Source organism: Hyphopichia burtonii, assembly GCF_001661395.1.
Source record: "Hyphopichia burtonii NRRL Y-1933 unplaced genomic scaffold HYPBUscaffold_1, whole genome shotgun sequence".
NCBI lineage: Eukaryota > Fungi > Ascomycota > Pichiomycetes > Serinales > Debaryomycetaceae > Hyphopichia > Hyphopichia burtonii.
This window is the reverse complement of record NW_017963728.1, coordinates 1,174,795-1,196,903: the sequence shown is the minus strand read 5'-3', so window position 1 is coordinate 1,196,903 and position 22,109 is coordinate 1,174,795. Positions and strand designations below refer to the sequence as shown.

The 22,109-nt window shown below is 34.1% G+C and overlaps 7 protein-coding genes across 7 annotated transcripts; 4 read left to right on the top strand and 3 right to left on the bottom strand.

Moving 5' to 3' along the window:
• Positions 1–6: 6 nt before the first annotated feature.
• On the bottom strand, positions 7–6,714 carry USO1 (Uso1p; the record flags this gene model as incomplete). The annotated part of the gene is made up of 3 exons (XM_020218234.1): positions 7–687; positions 748–2,570; positions 3,090–6,714. The coding sequence occupies 3 exons, from the start codon at positions 6,712–6,714 to the stop codon at positions 7–9; spliced, it is 6,129 nt and encodes a 2,042-aa protein (XP_020078885.1).
• Positions 6,715–7,065: 351 nt separating this feature from the next.
• Positions 7,066–7,656, top strand: RAD59 (Rad59p; the record flags this gene model as incomplete). Its single annotated transcript, XM_020218273.1, has 1 exon — positions 7,066–7,656. One exon carries the CDS (start codon positions 7,066–7,068, stop codon positions 7,654–7,656), a length of 591 nt encoding a protein of 196 aa, XP_020078884.1.
• Positions 7,657–7,717: 61 nt separating this feature from the next.
• On the bottom strand, positions 7,718–11,815 carry HYPBUDRAFT_159642 (Elongator subunit; the record flags this gene model as incomplete). Its single annotated transcript, XM_020222449.1, has 1 exon — positions 7,718–11,815. One exon carries the CDS (start codon positions 11,813–11,815, stop codon positions 7,739–7,741), a length of 4,077 nt encoding a protein of 1,358 aa, XP_020078883.1. The 3' UTR covers positions 7,718–7,738.
• Positions 11,816–12,087: 272 nt separating this feature from the next.
• On the bottom strand, positions 12,088–12,852 carry HYPBUDRAFT_146205 (uncharacterized protein; the record flags this gene model as incomplete). The annotated part of the gene is made up of 1 exon (XM_020219948.1): positions 12,088–12,852. The coding sequence occupies one exon, from the start codon at positions 12,850–12,852 to the stop codon at positions 12,088–12,090; it is 765 nt and encodes a 254-aa protein (XP_020078882.1).
• A 2,274-nt stretch (positions 12,853–15,126) lies between these two features.
• VPH1 (H(+)-transporting V0 sector ATPase subunit a) lies at positions 15,127–16,976 on the top strand (the record flags this gene model as incomplete). The annotated part of the gene is made up of 1 exon (XM_020220483.1): positions 15,127–16,976. A coding segment is annotated over one exon (1,659 nt), but the record flags the coding sequence as incomplete, so codon positions are not given.
• Positions 16,977–17,118: 142 nt separating this feature from the next.
• Positions 17,119–19,417, top strand: HYPBUDRAFT_159640 (uncharacterized protein). Its single transcript, XM_020222448.1, has one exon. The coding sequence runs from the start codon at positions 17,130–17,132 to the stop codon at positions 19,359–19,361; it is 2,232 nt and encodes a 743-aa protein (XP_020078880.1). The 5' UTR covers positions 17,119–17,129; the 3' UTR covers positions 19,362–19,417.
• Positions 19,418–19,549: 132 nt separating this feature from the next.
• HYPBUDRAFT_3744 (anaphase promoting complex subunit 5) lies at positions 19,550–22,096 on the top strand (the record flags this gene model as incomplete). The annotated part of the gene is made up of 1 exon (XM_020223374.1): positions 19,550–22,096. One exon carries the CDS (start codon positions 19,550–19,552, stop codon positions 22,094–22,096), a length of 2,547 nt encoding a protein of 848 aa, XP_020078879.1.
• Between the last annotated feature and the right edge of the window lie 13 nt (positions 22,097–22,109).

The window sequence follows — 22,109 nt, the reverse complement described above, 5'->3', positions numbered from 1 at the left end:
AAGGTATTAATCTTCATCTTCACTGTCTTCATCTTCGTCGTCGTCGTCGTCGTCGTCGTCATCATCATCATCTTCATCACTCGAAACTTCTTCTCCAAGGCTCTTCAAACGTTTTTTATACTTCTTATTCTTGTCGTCCATGTCACTCATTAAAAGCATGAGATCATCCAACTCGCTTCTGGAGACAAGATCGGAAGATTTATCCTTGAGCTTTTTGGTCAACTCTTCTACCTGAGATTTAAGTTCCTGTTCTTTTTTATTTGATTCAGCTTTGTAAGATTCCAATTCACTAACTTTCACTTTATTTTCTTTGAGCAAGTTGTCCATTTCTTTCAATTTAGAATCATGTTCAGCTTTCAGGGAATCAAATTCTTTCTGTTTAGCCACATGGACAGTTTTAAGCTCGCTCAATTCTTTTCTTAGACCTTCAAGTTCTTTCACTTTATCTTCTTCCGATTTCTTTAGTTGTTCAATGTTACTGGAGTTGTCTCCAACGTCTTTCAAGGCAGAATCTCGAGCAAGTTTTAAGTCATTTATTTCCTTTTCCTTGGACTCATTGAGTTTCTGAAGTTTTTCCACTTCTTCTTTAAACGTAAGGTTTTCTTTTTCCAATTTACTTACTGAGCCCGAACTTTTTTCAAGTTCTGAAATCTTAGCACTGAATGATTCAATTTCCTTCTCAGAAGTCTTTTTGTTAGTTTCAGTTTCTTTTTGGGCCAATTCCAAGTCTTTAGTAAGTTGAGAAACTGTATTCTTGACATCTTTCAATTCTGTTTCGAGTGTTTCTGCTAGGTTTTTTGATTTAACTAGTTCTTTAGCAGATTCAGATGAATCACTCAACTTTTCAGATAAATCTTTATTGTTCTCTTTCTCTTTTTCTACTGCTTTTTCCAAGCCAGCTATTTTCTCCTTAAAAGTATTGATCGAACTATTCAACTCAGCTGCTTTTTCAGTTGATTGATCAAGTTGTGATTGCGCTTCCTTTAGAAGTTGGGAATCTTTTGCCTTTTCTTCTAACTCAGATTTGAGCTTTTTAACAGTCGACTCAAGATCTTTAAAGGCATTAATACTCTTGGTAGCTTCTTCTTTCAAGGTTTTGATTTCTGAAGCTAAAGAGTCATTTTCTTTTCGCAAATCAGTTTCTTTAGACTTGAGTTCAGCGAGTTTGATTTTCAATTCCTCCAAATTGGAATTATTACTTTCTTTAGATTTAGTGAGATCACTTGTCAATTTGAGCTGTTCCTCGTAAAGCGATTTGGTTTTTTCTAAGTCTTTTTTAGCTTGTTCATGATCTGTGTTTTGTTTGTCGAAATTAGTCTTAAACGAGCTTAATTCTTTGACAAGATCCTCGATTTTCAGCTTACTTGCATTGGATTCACTAGTTAAAGTGTCATGATCCTTACTTTTTGATGCTAAATTTTTCTGAGTTGTATCCAAGCTCTTTTGTATTTCTTCAAGTTTGGAGGATTTAGAATAAAGTTCTTTCTTCAAGTCTTCTTCGAGCTTTTTAAAAGTTTGTGATTCTTTATCAAGTTTAGAGTTATCTGCCTCATATCTCTGAATTTTCCTTTCAAGTTCTTGAGATTTGTCTTGATGTTGTTTTAACAAATCATCCTTCTCCTTTTCAAATTTTGTTTTGTTGTTTTTGGACTCTTCTTCAAATGCAATATGCTTCTCCTTATCAGTTTTTTGCTGGTGACTGATAGTTTCAATCTTGTCAGCCAAATCCAGCTTTTCTTGAGATAATTTTTGCACTTTCTTTTCGTTTTCTTCCCTAGAAGCCATAAGGTTTTCTTCTAAATGTTTTATCTTATCACTATATTCTTTAATGATAGTCTCCGAGTTTTCAGACAACATAGCCCTTTCTTTCTCAACTTCTTTTGTTTTAGTTGTCAAGTCAGTTTCAAGTTGCTTAATCTTAGCTTCTTTCTCGCTAAGTACCTCATTATGTAACTTTTGCTTCTTATCGAGTTCAGCCTTAAGAGTTGAAATTGTTGAATCAAGGGTTTGTGCTTTCGTTGTCTTTTCTTTCAATGAGGCTTCAAGCTCATCTATCTTCCGAGATCTTGCAGAATTCTGTTCTTCCGTTGAAGTTTTGAATGAAGAGAGTTTTCTCTCAGTCTCTTTCAGGTTATCCTTTAATGATGAATGCTCTTCTGTCAAATTTTTCATTTCTTCCCTTACCTTATTGAGATCATTCTCCAAATCTGATTTCTCTCTTTTGATGACACTGATTTCATCGTTCAGTTTGGTGAGCTTCGAGTCTAGCTCGGTTTTTGAATTCTCAAGACTTTTCACATCATTTTTCAGTTTGGCAAGGTCGGCCTCCAAATCAGCTTTCTCTTTCATGATAGACTCAATTTCGGTCTTTTGTTCAGAAAAGGCTGCTTCGACTTTAGACTTTTCATTTTTTAAAACCTCATAATTTTTCTTTACCTGTTTAAGGTCAGAATCCAACCCATTCTTTTCATTCTTTATTTTCTCTATCTCTTTTTTCAATCCTGAAATCTCTTGTGACAACTTTACTTTTTCACTTTCAATTGACTTTCTCAGAGATTCGAGAGCATTCACTTTTGTTTCATTTTCCGACCTAAACGATGAGAGCTGCTTTTTCAATTCTTCTTTTTCATCGATCAATTTCTTAGCTGAATCTTTCAGTTCGGTGATCAAATTGTTTAAATTTATGAGTTCAGCGGCTTTTTCGGACAAAGTTTTCTTGTGCTGCTCTATTTCTTTGCTGGATGATTCGTGATTATCTTGAACTTCAGATAGTTTCTTTTCAAGCTCTTCGACTTTTTGCTTTTGTTCATTTAAATCAACTTCCATATAGGCCATATCATTTTGAAAAGTATCTAAGTCTTGGCGACTAGAATCACGTTCATTAATCAACTTTTTCTCTTTGGAATCGGCCTTGGAAAGCGAATTTTGAAGATCAGCAATTTTGTTCTCTAAAGCAGATTTTTCTTTCTTCAACTGACTTTCTTTATCCTTGAGCATTTTCGTTTCTTCGGTCAATTTTTGTTCCAACCCAGATTTTTCCTTTTCTAGCCTCGAGATCATTTCATCCTGTTCATTGGTTTTATGTCCACTCTGTTTTAATTGCTGTTCAGCTTCTTCCAATTTCTTTTCAAGAAGTTCGAGCTCATTTATTCTTTTGACTTTAAGCTCAAGATCTTTTGAAGTGGAATCATACTTTTCAATGACGACGTCTAGTTCTTTTGAATGTGATTCTTTTAAGCTGCTAAGTTGGGCCAAAATTTCTTCAACCCTTTTCTTCGTGGAATTGTGCTCTTCAGTTTTGTCCTGTAAGGATTTGCTCAACACTTCTTTCGTATTGCCATGCTCTTCTTTGTAGGCTTTGAATTCATTCTGTATAGAGGTACATTTCTGATCCAAAGTACTTCTTTCTTTTTGGTTGTCAGCTAGCTCTGACTCAAGTTTTTTATTATGTGATTCTAGCTCCTTGTATTGGTTATTCGTATCAGTTTCCAACTTTTGAAATTTCTGTTCTGCATCATTTAACTGGGTTTGTAAATTTTTCGTTTCTTCTTTCAAGGAAGACAATTCGACATTAAGAGCATCATTAGAGTTGTTTAATTCGACAACCTTTTCATTTACTTGCATCAATTCCGACGACGAAGAGTCTTTTATCGACACAAGCTCTTTATCAGAGACTTCTTTCTCGTCATTTAACTTTTTTAGATTGGTTCTTAATTCTGAAACCTCCTCTGTTTTCTCTTCAACAAGCTTCTGCAAGTTTTGAGCTTTGTCTTCAGCATCAAGTTTTGAATTTTTTATTTCCTGATAGGCCGAGGCAGCAGATCTCAATTTGAGCATCAAATGCTCATTGTTAGCCTCAGATTCTTTAGAGGAGTCATTGAGTTCTTTAATTTTTGATTCTTGTTGTTTCAAATTTTGGGCTGACTCACTTAATTGCTTATTCAATTGATCAATGTTTTTCTTGAACTGGTCATTAGATTGCTGAAGCTTTTGAATACGAGATTCATAATTATTAGTAATTTTTTGAATCTCATCTTTCAAATTCTTTATTTCTCTTTCAAGTTTCTCGATGGTGCTATCTACCTCTTTCTTTTGTTTACTCAAATGGAATAACTCTCTACTCATTTTGTTAATTCCATCTTCAGCTTTACTTTTTGCCTTCTGTGATTCGTCCAACTTGGTCTCCACCTGTTTAATCATTTCGGAGACAGAAGTGTGGTTTTTCAAAGCTGCTTGTAACTCATGAAAGTATTTTTTTGAGCTTGATTCGAAATTAGTCTTAGCTGTCTCAGTATCTTTTAACTGCTTAGAAACTGTCTGATGTTGCTCATTCAAAGACTTCAATTTTTCCTGAGTGCTTGCTAAGTTTTCTTCACTCGACTCTAATTTTGACTTGAGATCATCTGCTTCACTCTGAAGTTCATCAAGCTTTTCCTGAAGTTGGCCCTTTGTTTCGAATGATTTCATCTTTTCTGTGGCTAAATCATTTCTTAAAATGGAGTAATTATTTTCTAATTCTTCATAAGCTTCGTAAGATAAACGAACTTGAGGATCGGCATTTGGATCATGAAATAAAGCTCTTCTGATTCTATAAAAATTTTCACGAACTAAAGTAACGTACAAAGAATCAAAATAAACCTCTGGCAAACCAGTATCATCTTTACCAACGAAAAGAATATCTGACTCCGCCAATTTCTTAAACTTGTCATTATCTCTGAATTGTTTGATTTTAAGGGTGTAATTATCCTTACCTAAAGCCTTCACCAATAAGGAGTGTAAATCAGGTCTTGGAAGTGGAGATTCTTTTGAAGAAAATTCATATACAACACCAACTAAAATAGACACCATACCATGGACTAAAATAGCTGATTCTGAGGAGTTATTTGAAAGAAATGCCAAAAGAGACCTTAATATTGATGCATCAGCTAAAAAGTCATTCACCGCTTTTGTATCTTCATAAAACCAATATGTTAAAATCATCAAGTAACCAATTGAAATACGAGGATCGCCATTGTCTAATGATGTAATAAGCAAGCCAGAAATGGCTTGTATACAACTCATGACTTCTTCACCAGCCTCAGCATCACCAGTCTGAACATTCCTAGATAAATCTTTGTTTTCTTCACTTTGTTCAAAGAGGTACATAAGTATAACGGCAGAAAACCATAATCTATAAGGATTGAGTTTTATGTCGGAATCATAATCCATCAAAGTTGAAAATATATTGGCAAATGGAGTCTCGGCTAAATTCTCATCTTTATGGCCATTTTGATGTGAACTACCATTCTTGTCATTTTGCTCTGCCAATTCATTAAAATAATTTGGGTTATTGTAAGCTTTTATTTGATCATTTAAGAAAGCACCTTTTGATTCGGCATTATTTTCAAAATAGCAATGTAAACAGTGTGAAGCAGCTAATCTAATCTCGAAGGTATGAACTGAATTTATATATAAAGCCCAATTTAATAAGGCGATTGTAACTGGAGCAGGTCTATCAAAAACTTGTAATTGAGTGGGTAATGATGGATCCATATATGGAACATCAATTTGTGAAAATTCTAATTGAATTTCTGAGTTACCAGCAATGATATCACCGGTAGTATATAATGCAATTGATCTAACTTCATTAGCTGTGATAGGAGAGAAGACTAATTTTAGGACAGTGAATAAAACCCCGGAGCGGAAAAGATTTTGTTGGTTCAATTCACGAAACTCGTTATCCTCCAAGACGAATGTTTTACATATTTCAAGTGCAATAGTCATGTTCTGTAATCTTTGTTCTGTCCAAACTATCGGAGGGACAGGGATCGGGAAGCCCTTTTCATCCGTTAGGCCATCCTCGAAAAGCTCATCCACTGGTTCACCTAATAATTTAGCTAACCTTGGAACACATTGGGTCTCTAAGAAATATTTTTGATTTGATGCATTGTACTGGAGCAAATTTGTGACCAAAGTCAAACAATCTTGAACTAATATAGAACCTCGTATCCCACCTTCTTCATCTATAATATCAAAAAGTCTATCGAATGTATTTTCAAATGCAACCAACTTTTGTATGTTAAAATTATTATTTACAACAGCCATTAATAGTAAAATAGCTTCATTCCTTACCGGGTCATTTGGGTCATCCAATAACGAGACAAGGATGGATATAGCAGTAGGAATATTCAACAAGCAGTCTTTCGTCCGAATAGCTCTAGTTGAAACCAAAGACTCCAACAATTGCAAAGAATATATTCTTATATGAAAATCTTCATTATTTTGTATAATATCTATCAATAATTTGACAGATTCTTCAGATTTGGTGAGTTCATCTGCAATCCACATGGAAAATTGATCAACGCTAATATTTTCCATCAAAATTGGAGAAGGATATTTCCCATTTTGAAGCCTAGACTGCTGGGATATCCAACCTCTAGTCATATCATCATCACTTTCACCTCTCAAAAATAAAATCAATAACGTTTCTAAAACCGCCTTCACTATAACTGGATTCTCTGCATCTTTATTCAAGGTGGCAACTAATGTTCTCAACCCATATTCAGTCACCGATTCTCTATATTGTCTACTAAAACTTTTCAACCCTAAAACGGCTGATCTTCTGTCAGAGGACAAACTGGCGTGTTGTAACCTATTACAAAGCGTCGGAATAGCTTCCTCGACCAGCTGAACCTTCTGGTTCTGCTGTGACAATATATTATTCAAATATTCCATGGCGCTTGGGTTGGAAGTTCAATTGTGCTGGTAAATTAAGGACTTGCAATTCAAATAGCATACCGCTGGCCAATTTTTCGTTCTAAATCTCGAAGTTTTGAGTGTAGTGTCTCAAATTGTTCAAACTTTTTGATTTCGCGTTCGATGATTTACAAATCAATGCTACAGAAGTCCTTTGAATACACCTTTCAATCATCTAAAGAGAAAACATAGAGGTGGTATTGGTTTGGGAATTCTCTGGTATGAGAAAATCAAGGTTTGGTAGAGTATTGGAAAGTAGGGTTTACCTTAATGGATGGTTCCACGCTTAACGCTCATCAGCAGGCGGTTAATACTGATGAATTCGATGATATGAGTTATTCGACTTTATTTCCTGATATTTCCATTTTCGAGGAAGAAGAGAAAGAAGAGAAAGCAGCTGGTGCTTTTATAGCAACCGAGTGGGGATTGAAGAAGATTGGTACTCTTCAATCACGTCTTGAATCTTTAGAGTCCAAAAGAGGCGGAAGAAGATTCTTTGGAGTTAAATTTGAATACTCTAGCTTTCTGTCTCATATACTAATTAATCTAGCCAATGAAACGTTTGGATATGATGGGTGGTCCTCAGAAATATTGGAATGTATCTTGGTGAACGCGTCTTGTCACCAAGCTACAGAAAATTCAGAAGCACGACACTCGGTACACTTTATGTCAAGGGTGAGAGTTACTCTTCAGGATGGTACTGTTTGTGACGGTATGGGGAAAGGTGAGGCGACCAACATGCCCCATAAGTATATGTGTTATAGCAAGGCCAAAAAACAGGCGGTGACTGATGCGATCAAGAACGCCATCATTGGGTTTTATGATAAACTTATACTACAAGAAGTTGGCCAACTAACATCAGAGAGCGACCCTCTTCTGTTTTTGCAAAATGATGTAAGAGTTAAAATTGAAGATGATTAAATAAATAAATATAGTATATGAATAAAATTAAAGAGTAAGGAAACAAGGAAGTAAAGTATATGCAAGAGATAGAAAGAAAACATTAAAAATCCAAAATAGTTTTCTTTGGGAACTCATTAATAGTAGGAACAGGGATTTCAGGAATCAAGTAAAGTTCACCATTATCATCGATTCTTTCTCTGTCCCTTTCACTCATATTATGAATTTCAACAATGTTTTCCTTGATAAAATCAATAAGATCGACCCAATTCTTTTGGACTTGATAAGCTTGTTCCTTCATTTGTCTTCTTATCAAAGCTTCGATCAATCTAATAGCATCCGGTTGGGTTTGGTCCAATCTTTCAAGTAAACGACCAACAGATCTGATAAGATACTCTTCTTCGTAGATTGTACCTTTTCTACCCTTAGCTTTCTTTCTTTCTTCTCTCTTACGATTCTTTGCTGTTCTTCTGGAAGCCCCAGTCTTTGCAGTACCTGAAGTCTTACCAGTGTATCTAGTAAAGAAAGAAGGTGTGGTAGAAGTTTCAGAAGCTGCAACAGAAACATTATCAGGAGTATCTAATTCATCGTTTGGAACCCCATAGAATGCATATGGGTCTTCTTGTTTTTTAGCTCTCAATTCCCTTAATCTTCTCAATTGTGAAGTCATTTGACCTTTACAATCAGCTAATAGTTCGGCAATTGTACCAAAACCTTCACCAAGTTGCACATCAACGATATCTTTGACGAGTTCGGATCTATTTTCTTTCCAGGCAAGTAAAATTGCATCTTCATAATAATAGTTTTTACAGTATAACTTGACTGCTTCCTCGATATTACCCAAGAAATGGAATTCAATTTCAGCTGCAGCGGCATATTTATGTTCATCGGTTAATGATGATACCAATCTTTCTGCAGACTCGATCAATTTTTCGGAATATTCTGATTGCTGAACGATAGCCATAGCTTCTTTCCATTTTTTACCCATGATATAGTTTTCTAAAGCATTAGTGAAATCACCCAAGTATTCATATGCCAAACCAGATTCATTATAGTTATGATTATTGTGCAAGTATTGAGCATGAAGACCCAATATATCTCTTGATCTTTTGTTGTCATATCTGTAAATACCCAAAGCATGTTTATACAAATCATGATCGATAACGTAATCGTCAAATTCTTCGAAGCATTCTTCTCCTAATTCATGTAACCAATTCAAGGCTCGCTCATAATTCTTCAAATAGTCATCAACTAAGAATTGTTTTCTTAATTGTGGTTGAATATGCAAGTTTTGTAAGAAAGGCAAGTATTCTTTTGGATCCTTTTGGGATTGCTGGGCGACTGATAATGCCAACTTTATATCATATAACCCAAGTGCAGTATTGTACAATTTGTTGACATCTTGTAAGAAACAAAGATGAGTGACAGCTTGTTCAACTTCTTCATGGTTTTCGAAACCACCAACTAATTTCAAAGCTTCTTTTAAATTTGGTGGTTTCTGACAAGCGTAAGCAGTAATGATAGTTTGTAAATAAGGTTTAGAATATTCTGGTTTCAAAAGCACTGCGAGAATAGCATCACAAATCTTATTAACCTTCGAGTTTTCAAAACGTTTGTTATCTTCTTTGAAAGTGATTTTTCTAGGAGCATTCATAACATGAATTTCATTTACTTGTTCTTGAGGAGTTTCATTGATGTCCAATCTAGCCAAACCATCATTAATGCTTGTTTCCTTGATAGTGTCTTTGTATTTAGTTTGGGCAACATCTTCTTCATGTAAACAGGAAACGAATAAATCCAAATGTTCGACTTTTTTAATTTGGTTGACAAACAACTCAACGTTGGAGGTGAATAATTGAGGATCATAATCATGTAAAATATCCAAGTCAATTCTGTGAGTACGACAAGCTAAAAAGGCATCTTTATAATCTTTACTTTCAATAAACTTACGAACGGCAGAAAGAACCATAATTCTTGGGCAAATAGTTTCCAAGTTACCTCTAGGAGCTTCTAAAACAACTGAGTATTTTGAAGGCATCGTAGAAATTAAGATAGAACCTCTTTCCATTTGTCTTATTCTTTCATCGGTTGAAGTATCATTATCTTTATTTTGGAAAATGTCATATTCAAAATTTCCAGTAGCTGATTTCAAATGAATGAAACATAATTGAGCATGAGCGTTGGTGAAAAGAAGATGAGATTCAGTAATTTTCAAAGAGGTAACTGCAGTGGCGACTTGATTACCATTTGCAAATAATTTACCATTTGTAGAAATACCAAAGGCCACTAATTCATTAGAAGGATCTTCTGCAAACTCATCGTTTAAATCAGAGGTAGAGGCTGATGTTACTTCGAAATCACGACATAATTGAGGGAATTTAGTAATTTCTTTAATGTCATGAGTTTCATTTAATTGGTAAACAGTACCGTCAATAGCTTGTAAAACGACGGCATTAAAATCAGCTTGTGATTTCAAAAGAACAATTTTTGGACTTGTTTCAATAGAATCCAAGAACATGGGTTCATCATGGACATCGAAAAGGACAATTCTAGAATAAGAAGGACCGTCCAAAACAATTGCAATAATAGAATCTTTAATGAATGCTACTTGCTTGGCGAATTCAGTATTTTCAATTAAAGAGTTTGATTCAATTTTATGAGTGAGTTTAAGAGGCCCAAGTTTCTTGGTTTCACTAATGGATAATTCAGCTAAATAAATTTCATTCTCACTGGTTAAAATTGCAAATTTTTCATTTGATTTACTCACTGCTAAATCGTTAATATTACCTGGAATGTCTACTTCTCTAAAAGCGATTGGAGGAGGGACATTGGCGATTGATAAAGGAGTGATTTTAGCGGTTGAACCATCCGTGACAAGAACCATACCCAAATCATCACCTATTTGAGTAGGACCAGTAGTAATTTTATAAGCTAAATCAATAATTTGAATACCGGAGTGAGTGGTACCAATCATTAAATTCAAAGGTTTTTCAGGATGGAATTTGATAAAAGAAACTTGATTAAGAGGATCAACATTAGTGATAAAGATTTCTTGTTTCAAATACCAATGATAATTCTTGGAAGTCCATAATTGAACACGATCATGTAATTGAAAAGCGAGAACTTCACTATTAGAAGACCATTCGAGATTGATAATATTTTCAGTTTCTGGATTCAATCGAGTATTGAATTCACCATGTCTTAAACCATTTCTTTCGTAAAAAACAAGATCCAATGAATCTTCACCGAGTTCATCGACATGTCTTTGAGTAGATGCGATTAGGGAACCCTGAGGTTTCCAAGATAAGTTGTGTTCTAATCCATCAACCGCTTCAGAAACACTATCCAATTGACCTTCTCTATTGAACACACGAATAACTCTTCTATCGTATAAATCTTGAGTATCTTCAACAAGAACCGGTTCTTTAGTAGTAACCGAGAAATATTCACAATCTCCTCTCCAACTTATTTTAACTGAATTATTATCGAAGGGAGAAATGGTACCTTTTTCGACAAATCCAACGGTAGGATCTCTTAATTGAGTTGAATCATCGGTACCGGTTAAGTCCAAACCAGCATGTTTAATTGCTTCTTTTTCTCTTTCCAAAGCCTTGAAACCTTTACCTTTGAATTGAGTTTCTTTTTTACCCCAACCAACAGAAACGTGTTTTGAATCGGTAATTTTAATATCATCTGGGTTTAATAACTTTTCACTTATTGGTTCGAATAATCTTGATAATAGAATCAAGTTATTTTCGTTGGTCAAGATGGCCAAGGTTTCTTCGTCCGGAGACCAACTAGCTGCTTGTAACCCCACATCGATAGATCCAACGATTTCAATGGTGGTAGTATCAAAATCAAATTCTACTTGAGAAGGATCATACGTTGCGGTAATAATATCACCATTATCCAAGACGAAAATCAATTGACAGGAGTCAACAAAGTGGGAAAACGAAAGTATTTTACTTTCAGGGTTTGAGATGGTGAAGCTTGCTAAAACATTGACTTGACCGGTTTTCATAAATTGTTGAACTTCAATGGTACCGGATTCGGCAGAAGTTAATGCAAAAGTAATAGTATCGGAAACGGGATCGAAAACAGTATCCGCAAGGGAAAGGTCAGGATAAGTCCTAGACTCCGGGGCTATCGACCCTCTATTTAGGACCACCAAGTTTCTCATGCTCGTATAGTAATGTAATGTAGATGAAGCATGAATTAGAGGGACGAATTTTGATCTTTTCAACTTCGTTCGATGAGTAGTGTGTTGTCCAATTTGCATTTACTTTTTTTTTTTTATGGCATTTTTTTTTTTTTGCAATTCTTGTTTGTTAACTACTACTTTTCATTACATTGATGGGCCTTTGCAGAGTAATTACAGTATTAAGGTTTGATGTGTATATATGTATATGTATATGTATGTGTGTGTGTATAATGACGAGTATGCAGGGTGATTTAGGAAATGGGCTCCTTATTTAGTTTCTGTTGTAAGTATTGGTTAACGGCATCTTTTGCAATCAAGTTTGGATATAATTGATTTTCTTTCAAGGGGGTTCTAGTTAAAGGGTCGTACTTACCCTTTTGAGAGATGTGGTTCAAAAGATTTGATTTCTCGTAGGTGATTCCGCTGGGAGTAACCACGGGTTCGTTAAAAAGTTGGAAACTAATTGGATCGAGTAGGTGATCAGGAGCGTCGGAGTCATCGAGGGTTGAAGACGGATTGGAAAAAGAGCTTCTTACTGAGTTTGATAGACTGAGTCTGCTTGAGTTGCTTGATTTCAAAGAAGTTACCGAATTATTCCTTTGATTATCGTTTTGACGATACTCGACAATTTTTTTTTCATGAACACCATGGTTATAATTATAATTAAGAGTATCTAATAAATTTTGTAAATCATTTAAATGTTTTTTATAAATCGATATTAATTGACGGTGATAATTAATATTTTGAGTGGTAGTATCAAAATTATGATTTTTTTTCAAATTCTGGATTTCTTCCTGGTGATTATTTTCTAATAACTTATAAATTTTATAATAGAAGCTATTGGAAGAAAGTAATCCGGTTAATTCATTATATTGTTTAATTTCATTTTTTATTATTAAAATGTCTTTATATACATATTGGGCAATATAATCGGGGGTTCCGGTTACTTTAGCTGGTTTAGCTTCATTTTTGAAGAGCAGGAAATTCGAAAAAAAATTCCCGGTCGAAGTAGACATCACAAAGAATTATGCCAGTGAACATGCTAGTGAAGCTTACAGTTGAGTTGACGAGAATATCTTGTCAATATATACTTCCTCGGAGGATTGGGGCATTGTTCATGATCCCGGTTGTTTTTGTTGGCTACACGAGAAGTATTACAACATCCTTTTGCTCCAACAATAACTAAGCCAAACTGCAACCTGGACCGGGTTTGAGTGCATATACATATATACATTTGTAGATCCAGAGCTTAGCTTAGCTTTGTAATCTGCTTCCTGACTAATTTTTTATTGCTCACTCAAAGTAGTTTAGATTAGTTTAGTGTATTGGCTTATCGGTGGGCTGCACTTTGTCGCCAAAGGCTACAAGCTGATGTCATAACATAAATAAAAGTAGTTGCTCTTGACTTGAATGACATGTAATCGAGCATGGGACAGGATGGGAAGTAGGATGGATGGGATGTCTAGGATAGGAAATCGAGTCTTGTCTCGAGAACACAACGTTCGCTAATGGCCAACGGTTACAAAACTGCATGTCTACTCAGTCTACTCATAGCGTACTATACTTTTTTTGTATACCAGCAGAGCTTGTGAACTCTCTGAGACAATGTAGTCACTTGTGTATACTTAGACCTGTCTGTCTACTTAGTCTTCTTAGTACTAAGTCTTCTTCGTACTTAGTCCCGGAAAACACCCATACACCAGGGTAGTCGTTTCGGTTGGTACACTACCTTGAAGTTAGTATTCTTACTATCGGTGTATTTGAACCCTTTTATATGGATATCGAAACTTATAGTCAATTTAATTATTATCTTATTAGAATTTATCTTTACTTATATTTAGGTATTTGTATTAACCTTACTTATCCTTGTTAGGATCGATCAAACCTACTAGAGAAGTATACCTTATACAAAAAAGGTTACTATTGATACGCCTACGCGTACTCACCAATATAAGTTAACAATCTTAGCAATACTTTGGCCTAATGAAGTTTATATATTAACATTCTAAGGATATGTGCTTTCTATTAGATGTATCCTGACACTGTATCCTAACACTGTATACCTTGACAGAATGTCTCTGAGCACTCCCCTTATTTTTACACAGCAGTATTTTTTACAAGTGAGTATAGTATATCATAGTAGAGTATAGTATATCATAGTAGGGTATAGTATATCATAGTAGAGTATAGTATATCATTACAAGTGAGTATAGTATATCATTACAAGTGAGTATAGTATATCATTACAAGTGAGTATAGTATGATACCATCCAAGTAAAGAGTATAGTAATTGCTGCTAAAACCTGATTCGCCGTCACACTACTTTTCGGGAGTGCCCGTGAGGAAAAAGTCGTGCACCAACAATCCAAAAACCCAAAACCAGTCAACAGGAAAAATTAATCCTCCTAATTAAAGCATCAAGTTATCTTATAAACCAAAATCTTGAGAGATACAATCAGTCGTTGCTTCAGTCGAAAGATGCCAGAGAAAGAAGAAGCTGTTTTCCGTATGTATTGGAAAGAAACGATGGTTTATACCGAATACTAACAAATATAGGCTCTGCGGAAATGTCTTTGGTTCAATTATATGTACCAGCTGAAGTATCTAGGGATATTATTTATGAAATTGGGCAATTGAATCTTATTCAATTTAGAGATTTGAATTCAAAAGTAAGTGATTTTCAAAGATCTTTTGTTCAAGAATTAAGAAGATTGGATAATATCGAACGTCAATTTGTTTTTTTCAAAAATGAATTAGATGAACGAGAAATTTCAGTTAATCAATATCCATATGAAAATGAATTTAAATCCGTGGTTCCTCAATCAGAAATTGATGAACATGCTGAAAATGCCCAATTATTAGAAGATCGTGTTTCTCAATTAATTGATGCTACTCAATCATTATATGACAAACAAAAAAATTTAAAACAATTAAAATTTACCGTTCAAGGGGTTGAAAATTTCTTTAGTGTTAATTCAGACCCTTCGGATTCTTCTAATCAAAATGAATCAGATGCTTTATTAGCTAATTTAGAATCAGGCCATGGTCATATCATTGAACAAGAACATAGTACTCAATTTGTTTCGGGGGTTATTAACCGTGACAAAGTTCAAACTTTACAACAAATCTTATGGAGAGTTTTAAGAGGTAACTTATACTATTATACTGAAGAATTACCTGAACAAGTCTACGATCCAAAATCAAAAAATTTTGTCGATAAAAATGCTTTTATTATCTTTTCTCATGGTTCAATTGTTTATCAACGTATTAAAAAAATCGCCGAATCTTTAGATGCTGATTTATATAACGTTGATTCTACTAAACTGTTAAGATCAGAACAATTGAATGAAGTTAATGTTAAATTAAATGATATTAATGCTGTTTTAGATCAAACTGAACATGCTTTAACTTCAGAATTAATTGCCATCTCAAAAGATTTAGCTAAATGGTGGGAGGTTATTGCCAGGGAAAAAGAAGTTTATAAAGCTTTAAATCGTTGCGATTATGATAACACCCGTCGTTCTTTAATTGCTGAAGGTTGGATTCCAACTGATGAAATTAATACTTTAAGTTTAACCATTAAACAATCTCATACTTCTCAAGCTATTCCAACGATTGTAAATATCTTGGAAACTACAAGAACTCCTCCTACTTTCCATCGTACCAATAAATTCACCGAAGCTTTCCAAAATATTTGTGATGCTTACGGTATTGCTACTTATCGTGAAGTTAATCCTGGTTTACCAACCATCATTACTTTCCCATTCATGTTTGCTATTATGTTTGGTGATTTAGGTCATGGTTTCATTTTAACTTTGGCTGCTTTGGCTTTGGTTTTAAATGAAAAAAAAATTAGTCAATTAAAAAGAGATGAAATTTTTGATATGGCTTTCACCGGTCGTTACATCTTATTATTAATGGGTATCTTCTCAATGTATACCGGGTTTTTATATAATGATTTGTTTTCTAAATCAATGAGTATTTTTAAATCAGGTTGGGAATGGCCCGAAAGTTGGGAAATTGGTGAAACTATTAAAGGCTCTCAAGCTGGTGTTTATCCAATTGGTTTAGATCCTGCTTGGCATGGTACTGAAAATGCTCTTTTATTCACTAATTCCTATAAAATGAAATTGTCAGTTTTAATGGGTCATGCCCATATGAGTTATTCTTATTTGTTTTCATTAGTCAATCATCTTTATTTTAAAAGTGCTATTGATATCATTGGTAACTTTATCCCTGGTTTATTATTCATGCAAGGTATTTTTGGTTATTTGGCTCTCTGTATTGTTTATAAATGGTCTGTTGATTGGTTTGCTATTCAAAAACAACCTCCTGGTTTATTAAATATGTTAATTTCAATGTTTTTATCTCCAGGTAATGTGGAAGAACCTTTGTATTCAGGTCAAGCTGGTATCCAAGTTTTCTTATTGATTTTGGCTTTAATTTGTGTTCCTTGCTTATTATTAATTAAACCTCTTTATTTTAAACGTAAGTTTGATAGAGAAGCTAAAGAACATCAATATCAACAATTAGCAAATGGTGATGATGAATCTGATTCTGCTGAAGAAAATACTGAAGATAATCAACGTGATGATGATGAAGAACACGAAGAACATACTTTTGGTGATATCATGATTCATCAAGTTATTCATACCATTGAATTTTGTTTAAATTGTGTTTCCCATACTGCATCATATTTAAGATTATGGGCTTTATCTTTGGCTCATGCTCAATTATCAACTGTCTTATGGTCAATGACCATTTCCCTTGCATTTGGTAAAACTGGGTTCGTCGGTGTATTCATGACTGTCGTTCTCTTTGCTATGTGGTTTACCTTAACTGTTGTTATCTTGGTTCTTATGGAAGGTACTTCCGCAATGTTACATTCATTGAGATTGCACTGGGTGGAATCAATGTCTAAGTTCTTTGAAGGTGAAGGTACCTTATATGAACCATTCGGTTTCAAAAACTTACTTAACGATGTCTTTTAGATTAAAAATATCATCTACATATTATCAGTTGATTCATCACAACTTTTTCTTTCATTTCATTTGAAGTAAGTCACTTCTCAAAGCTCTTTTTAAAACATCTAAAAACTGTTCATTCTTACATATAGACTTCTCTGTTGCTAAGTAAACGCTCTCTACAAACTATACATAAATCATAATTTTTTTTGTAGTTTTTCTCACTTTTTTTTTTCTCTTTGTATGGGCGATGAGGCATCTGGAAAATGAAAAATCAAAAAACATTCATTCAAAATCATACCAGTGGGTCTAACAAGACAAGTGAATACATGTTGTTACCATTACCTGTTATTTTGAAGGAATTGGAGTCTTCTCCTTCCTCGGTTGTTCCTATTTTATACACTTTGCACTATGATAAACAACTCCTCGAAACCATTTCAAAGCCAGATTCAAAACATCTTGTATCGCGTACTTTAAATTTGGCTAGATCTAACAACGTTTATAACAGATGGTGTGGTATCAATGTCATTAAGGTATTGAGTAGGAACTATGCCATTTTAAGTAGTGACGGAAGCCACTTTATTAATCAACTTTTGACTATTTTAGAAACTCATAATGGGAGAACTGATCCAAAGATTTTATCTTCAACTGTTGATTGTTTGAATCATTTATGTGATCAAATAAGAGGAAAACCAACATTAACAAGAGAGATATTGACTCCTAAGTTGCCTAGCATCATTAGTCTTTATATTGAAAAGATTGATTTTCAACCTCATCTTCTTACAACCTCATTATATCAATTAATCAAACACCACCCAACTACTTTTAGACCTTTTGGTAATAAGTTAAAGGGTAGATTATTGGAAATTTGTAACAATAAAGGTTATACCACCTTTCCATCTAATTTAAAGGATATCATCAAGAAAACAATTGCTACATTACCTGCAATTGAAAAGACCGATCCAGAAGACAAATGGTTATTGGACGTGAATAATTTGATAAAAGAAATTGCTCAGGTCTTATTCATTTACAAAGAATTTTTGAATGTCAACGAAGACGACGATCTTTTGAAAATATTCAAAGCTTTACCACAAGATGCAGACGAGTCTAGTAACTTATTCCCACCATTAAAAGTTGATGTCAATGACTATTTATCTATTTTACATATTTCTACTCGTATTGAAGCTTTATTGGATTTATTGAATGGATACTTGACCACTGAAACTCAATTTGGTGTCAAGATTCCAATTGGTAACATTGTCATTTTGAATGAAGCTGTTTGTTCTATCAATACTAGATTTGTTCATTTTAAGAGAGAACTCAGAGACGAAGCATTGAGAAAACTTATTGAGACTTCTTTGGTTATAAATCAAAGAAATTCAGTCAAACTTTTAAGCTCGCTTCCATTCAGTTTCAAAGGGAATATGGTCTTGCATCTTACTAATATTTTATCATTCTTAGAAACTTTGATCCCTTTCAAAAATAGAAAAATCAACTATCCTGAATTATTGGTTCATGAAGAATTCATGTGTGAATTACTTAGCTGTGTTGAAAAATATTTGAGTCTTCTTAAAGAATACAATGATAATTCTGTATTGATCAGATTTATCGAAGTAGCTCTTTTCCTCGTTGAACCAAGATACATTAACAACGGCCAAGGTAGTGATACCAAAAAGAACAAACAAAACCAACAGCAAAATGGTAAGAAACACAAGAAAGGGAAGAAAAACCAATCAGCTGTTCCATTGGCTGATATCTTATCTCATCAACATTTGTTCAAAGATTCTGTTCCAGATGCCACTATAAAAGCTGTCCGCCAATTCCTTAGTTCCATCATCACTAAAGTTAACTTACCTCCAACTCAGTATTACAAAATCATGCGTTATATCATAATCGAAGCCGTCCAAATACAAAAACTCAACTACGATTCTTCAGTTCCAAATGAATTAAAGACCTTGCTCATCAACTCCGTGTTGTATCCTTCCAATGAAAAGGTCTCGCTTTTACCTTTGGTATCAGCTATCATTGGTGATGATCCTTTATTGAGTGTATTCAATAACCCAAGATTTCCTCCTTTACCTAAATTCATTCCTAAAGTGATCGACGAGATCGAGGATGACGAAGAAGAAGAACAAGATGAAGAAGAACAAGAACAAGATGAAGGTAAACCTGCAGCTAAGCGTGAATCAGAAGATAATGCTGAAACTAACGACGTCAAACGCCCTAAAGTTGATAACAGCATCTCTGGTACAGGGTATAATGCAAACGATGATACATCAGCTCCTGAAATTCCAAGAGATGAGGTTGAAATCAAGCAGGATACTCACCATGACAAATTGTTCACTAATACACAAATCGACCCAGATCAAATTATTCAATTTGCTCAACCAAAAGCTGAAATCCTGAAATCGGAGCCAGTACCAGAAAAAGACACTACTGAAAAACCAGTTATTGAAACCAAAGTCACCGAAACCCAGGTTGTTACTCAAGCAGTTGAAGACGATGACGGCTCTGATTTCGAAATGCCCCAACTTGATGCCGATGATTCAGACGACGAGTAGAGTAGAGTAGCATAGACATTTAATTATTGCAACATTTCAATATATACAATTTTCGATCTCTTGATCCTGTAGAATTTACTTCCGCGTTTTCATTTTTTTTGTTTTGAATTTATGCTTACTTAGTATGATTTTTGATCTTATAGGAGCCTATATAAAGAGCGCCTGGGAGCATATCACGTTGATATATAATGTCAAAGAATGGTGAGCGAATAAAGCTCTTGTTATCTGAGGATTTGTCACCCCATAAGATTGCTCTTCTTTTTCTCGTTGTTCTCTATGCCACTGGATTCATTCCAGAAGACCATCTGAAACAGGTTTTATTAGCATTGATCAAGTTATTGGAGAATGAACCGCTTATCGATGAAAACAAGGAGTTTATAATTGTTCCCCAGTTGGTTGATCTTTGTCAACACTTGAGAGAAGTGATTGTTTGCAACTGTCCAGAAGATCAGAAATTAGCCGCTGAAAAAGATGCCGCAGAACTACAGAAGAACCTACTACAAGAATTATGGAGAGTCAGCTCGGTGGAAGGCCTTAATACTTATATAAAGAATACTTTCACCTTATTGCTGAATCCATTGGCAGTCACAGTGCCGGAATCAACGTCAAACCTGACCGTGAAAAAGATTATCTCTCCTCGATCTTTTATTGGGGACTTCATTCAAAAAATTGTGACTCCTTTCCGTTTGCTACATTTTGATGAAGAGTTTCTTTTATTTGAGTCTTTGGTTGAATATAGAGAGTCTTCCAGGGATCTATTTTTAAAATTAGGTGGGATTATTAACCATCAAACGGACTTACAACCGAAACCATCTCCAAGAAGATCAAGACTCGACTTTTCTACACTGGCACAACCACAGCCTAGTAATTCAAACGACGACCACTTGTTCGATGTATTGAATCATCAACTTGCAGAAAGCTTGGGAATTAGTATACCAACAAGCTCCCAAGAGATAGTGAAACAAAATGTAAGATTGATTCCAGTACCTAAACATGACATGCAAGCATTGTTGGATAAGCAGGTCAAACTACTTGAAACCTATGGCACGGAAACTCCAAAATTTTTAAGGCAAATCATGGCATTGATGGCGTCGCCGGATGCCAATACCTGTCTGATTCAAAACGCAAATTTCAATGATTTACCGTCATATTATTATTTAAAATATTTAGAAAATTTACATGCTTCAGACTATCACGGAGCACTTCAGTCGTTGCACCAATACTTTGACTATATGGTATCAAAAAGTTCTAAATATTTCTATCATTTTGCGTTGATATCAAGAGCATCACTACATCAATATTTTGGAGAGGATGAGAAAGCCTTAGATGCAATTGAAGAAGCAATATCAGTAGCAAGAGAAAACAAAGACAACTCGACATTAACTTATATTTTATCCTGGTTATTTAATTTCATTAGAAATAAACCTGAATTATGGCAAAGTCAAAATTTTTATCAGAATAATAATGAGCTGCATCTACTTGATTTTTTAATTAAAAAATCACAAACAGTTTCTTTGCTGTTGTATGCCATGAGTTATCATTTTGAAACAGCTCATATAATGCATAGCGGGGGGCCTATGAATAAGTATCTTGAAAGTCTATTAAAAGCGACATATATTTCAATTAATGATGAATTGCCAACGTTCATTAAATCTTGCGAGATGTCAGCTATGGTATGGACGAGAATTGGAATCCCACATTTGAGTGATTTATATTCCGATATAGCGTTTGACTATGCGAAAGAAGTTGGTAAATTAGGAGATGAAATATCGATTGAAATACGGAAGAACTACCTTTTGTATTTAAAAGGACAAACTGAAAAGGCATATAAAAACCTTGAAAGTTTAAAACCAAAGACAAATAGCGATCGATCATTATTTAAATCATTACAAATTAGAAGTTTAATAATGATGGTTAAAATAGATTTAAGAAAGGGTCGTTTTAAATATGCTGAAAAAATTATGAAAACTCTATTAAGTATTGAAATCCAAGATATTGAATTGAAGACAGAATTGATATATTTAAATACAGAAGTGCAAACAGCATTAGGTAATTATTCACAAGCACTAGGTTTGATTTCCCAGAGTTTAAGTGTAATTGATTCGCAACAAATGAAGATTCAAAGTAATGTTTATACAATAATTCGATTAAACTTACTCAAGTGTTCTATATTTAATATATCAGGAGTTCATTCAAGAGCTATATCACTAGTGATTGAACAAATCGAACAAGGGAAAAAATTAGGATTTTTCACAATTATAGTTGAAGGAATGATTTTATTAATATCTATATTGAATAACATGGATAATTGTGAAGATGCATATGAAATATTGGATAAGTTCATGCCATTAGCTTTGAGAGTTGGTAATCAAGAATTTATTTGTGTTGCATATTATGAATATGCCAATAGTTGTTACAAGATGATTCAAGCAAAAAAGAATCGATTTAAACTTAGTAAAAAAGCATTATTTAATACTTTTTTGAAATATTTATATTTGAGTATAACAAGAGCAAGAAATTCATTAAATTTAATATTATTAAGAGCTTGTTTTGAATTGGAGGAGCAAATGGGACAAGAGTGTTCTAAATTTTCTAATGAAATGAAAGACCTTAAATCAGTTGATGAATTTAGAGAACATAGCAAGTCTGGTTTAAAAATTTTGAATAAACGAGCTATTGAGGAGGCAGACTATGGATTTATAGTTAATCCTGAGCATATAATTGAAGAAGAGTAAATATTAAAGAATA

Coding starts and splice junctions, on each gene's coding strand:
- HYPBUDRAFT_159640 (XM_020222448.1), top strand. CDS start 17,130: ATGTTGTTACCATTACCTGTTATTTTGAAGGAATTGGAGTCTTCTCCT.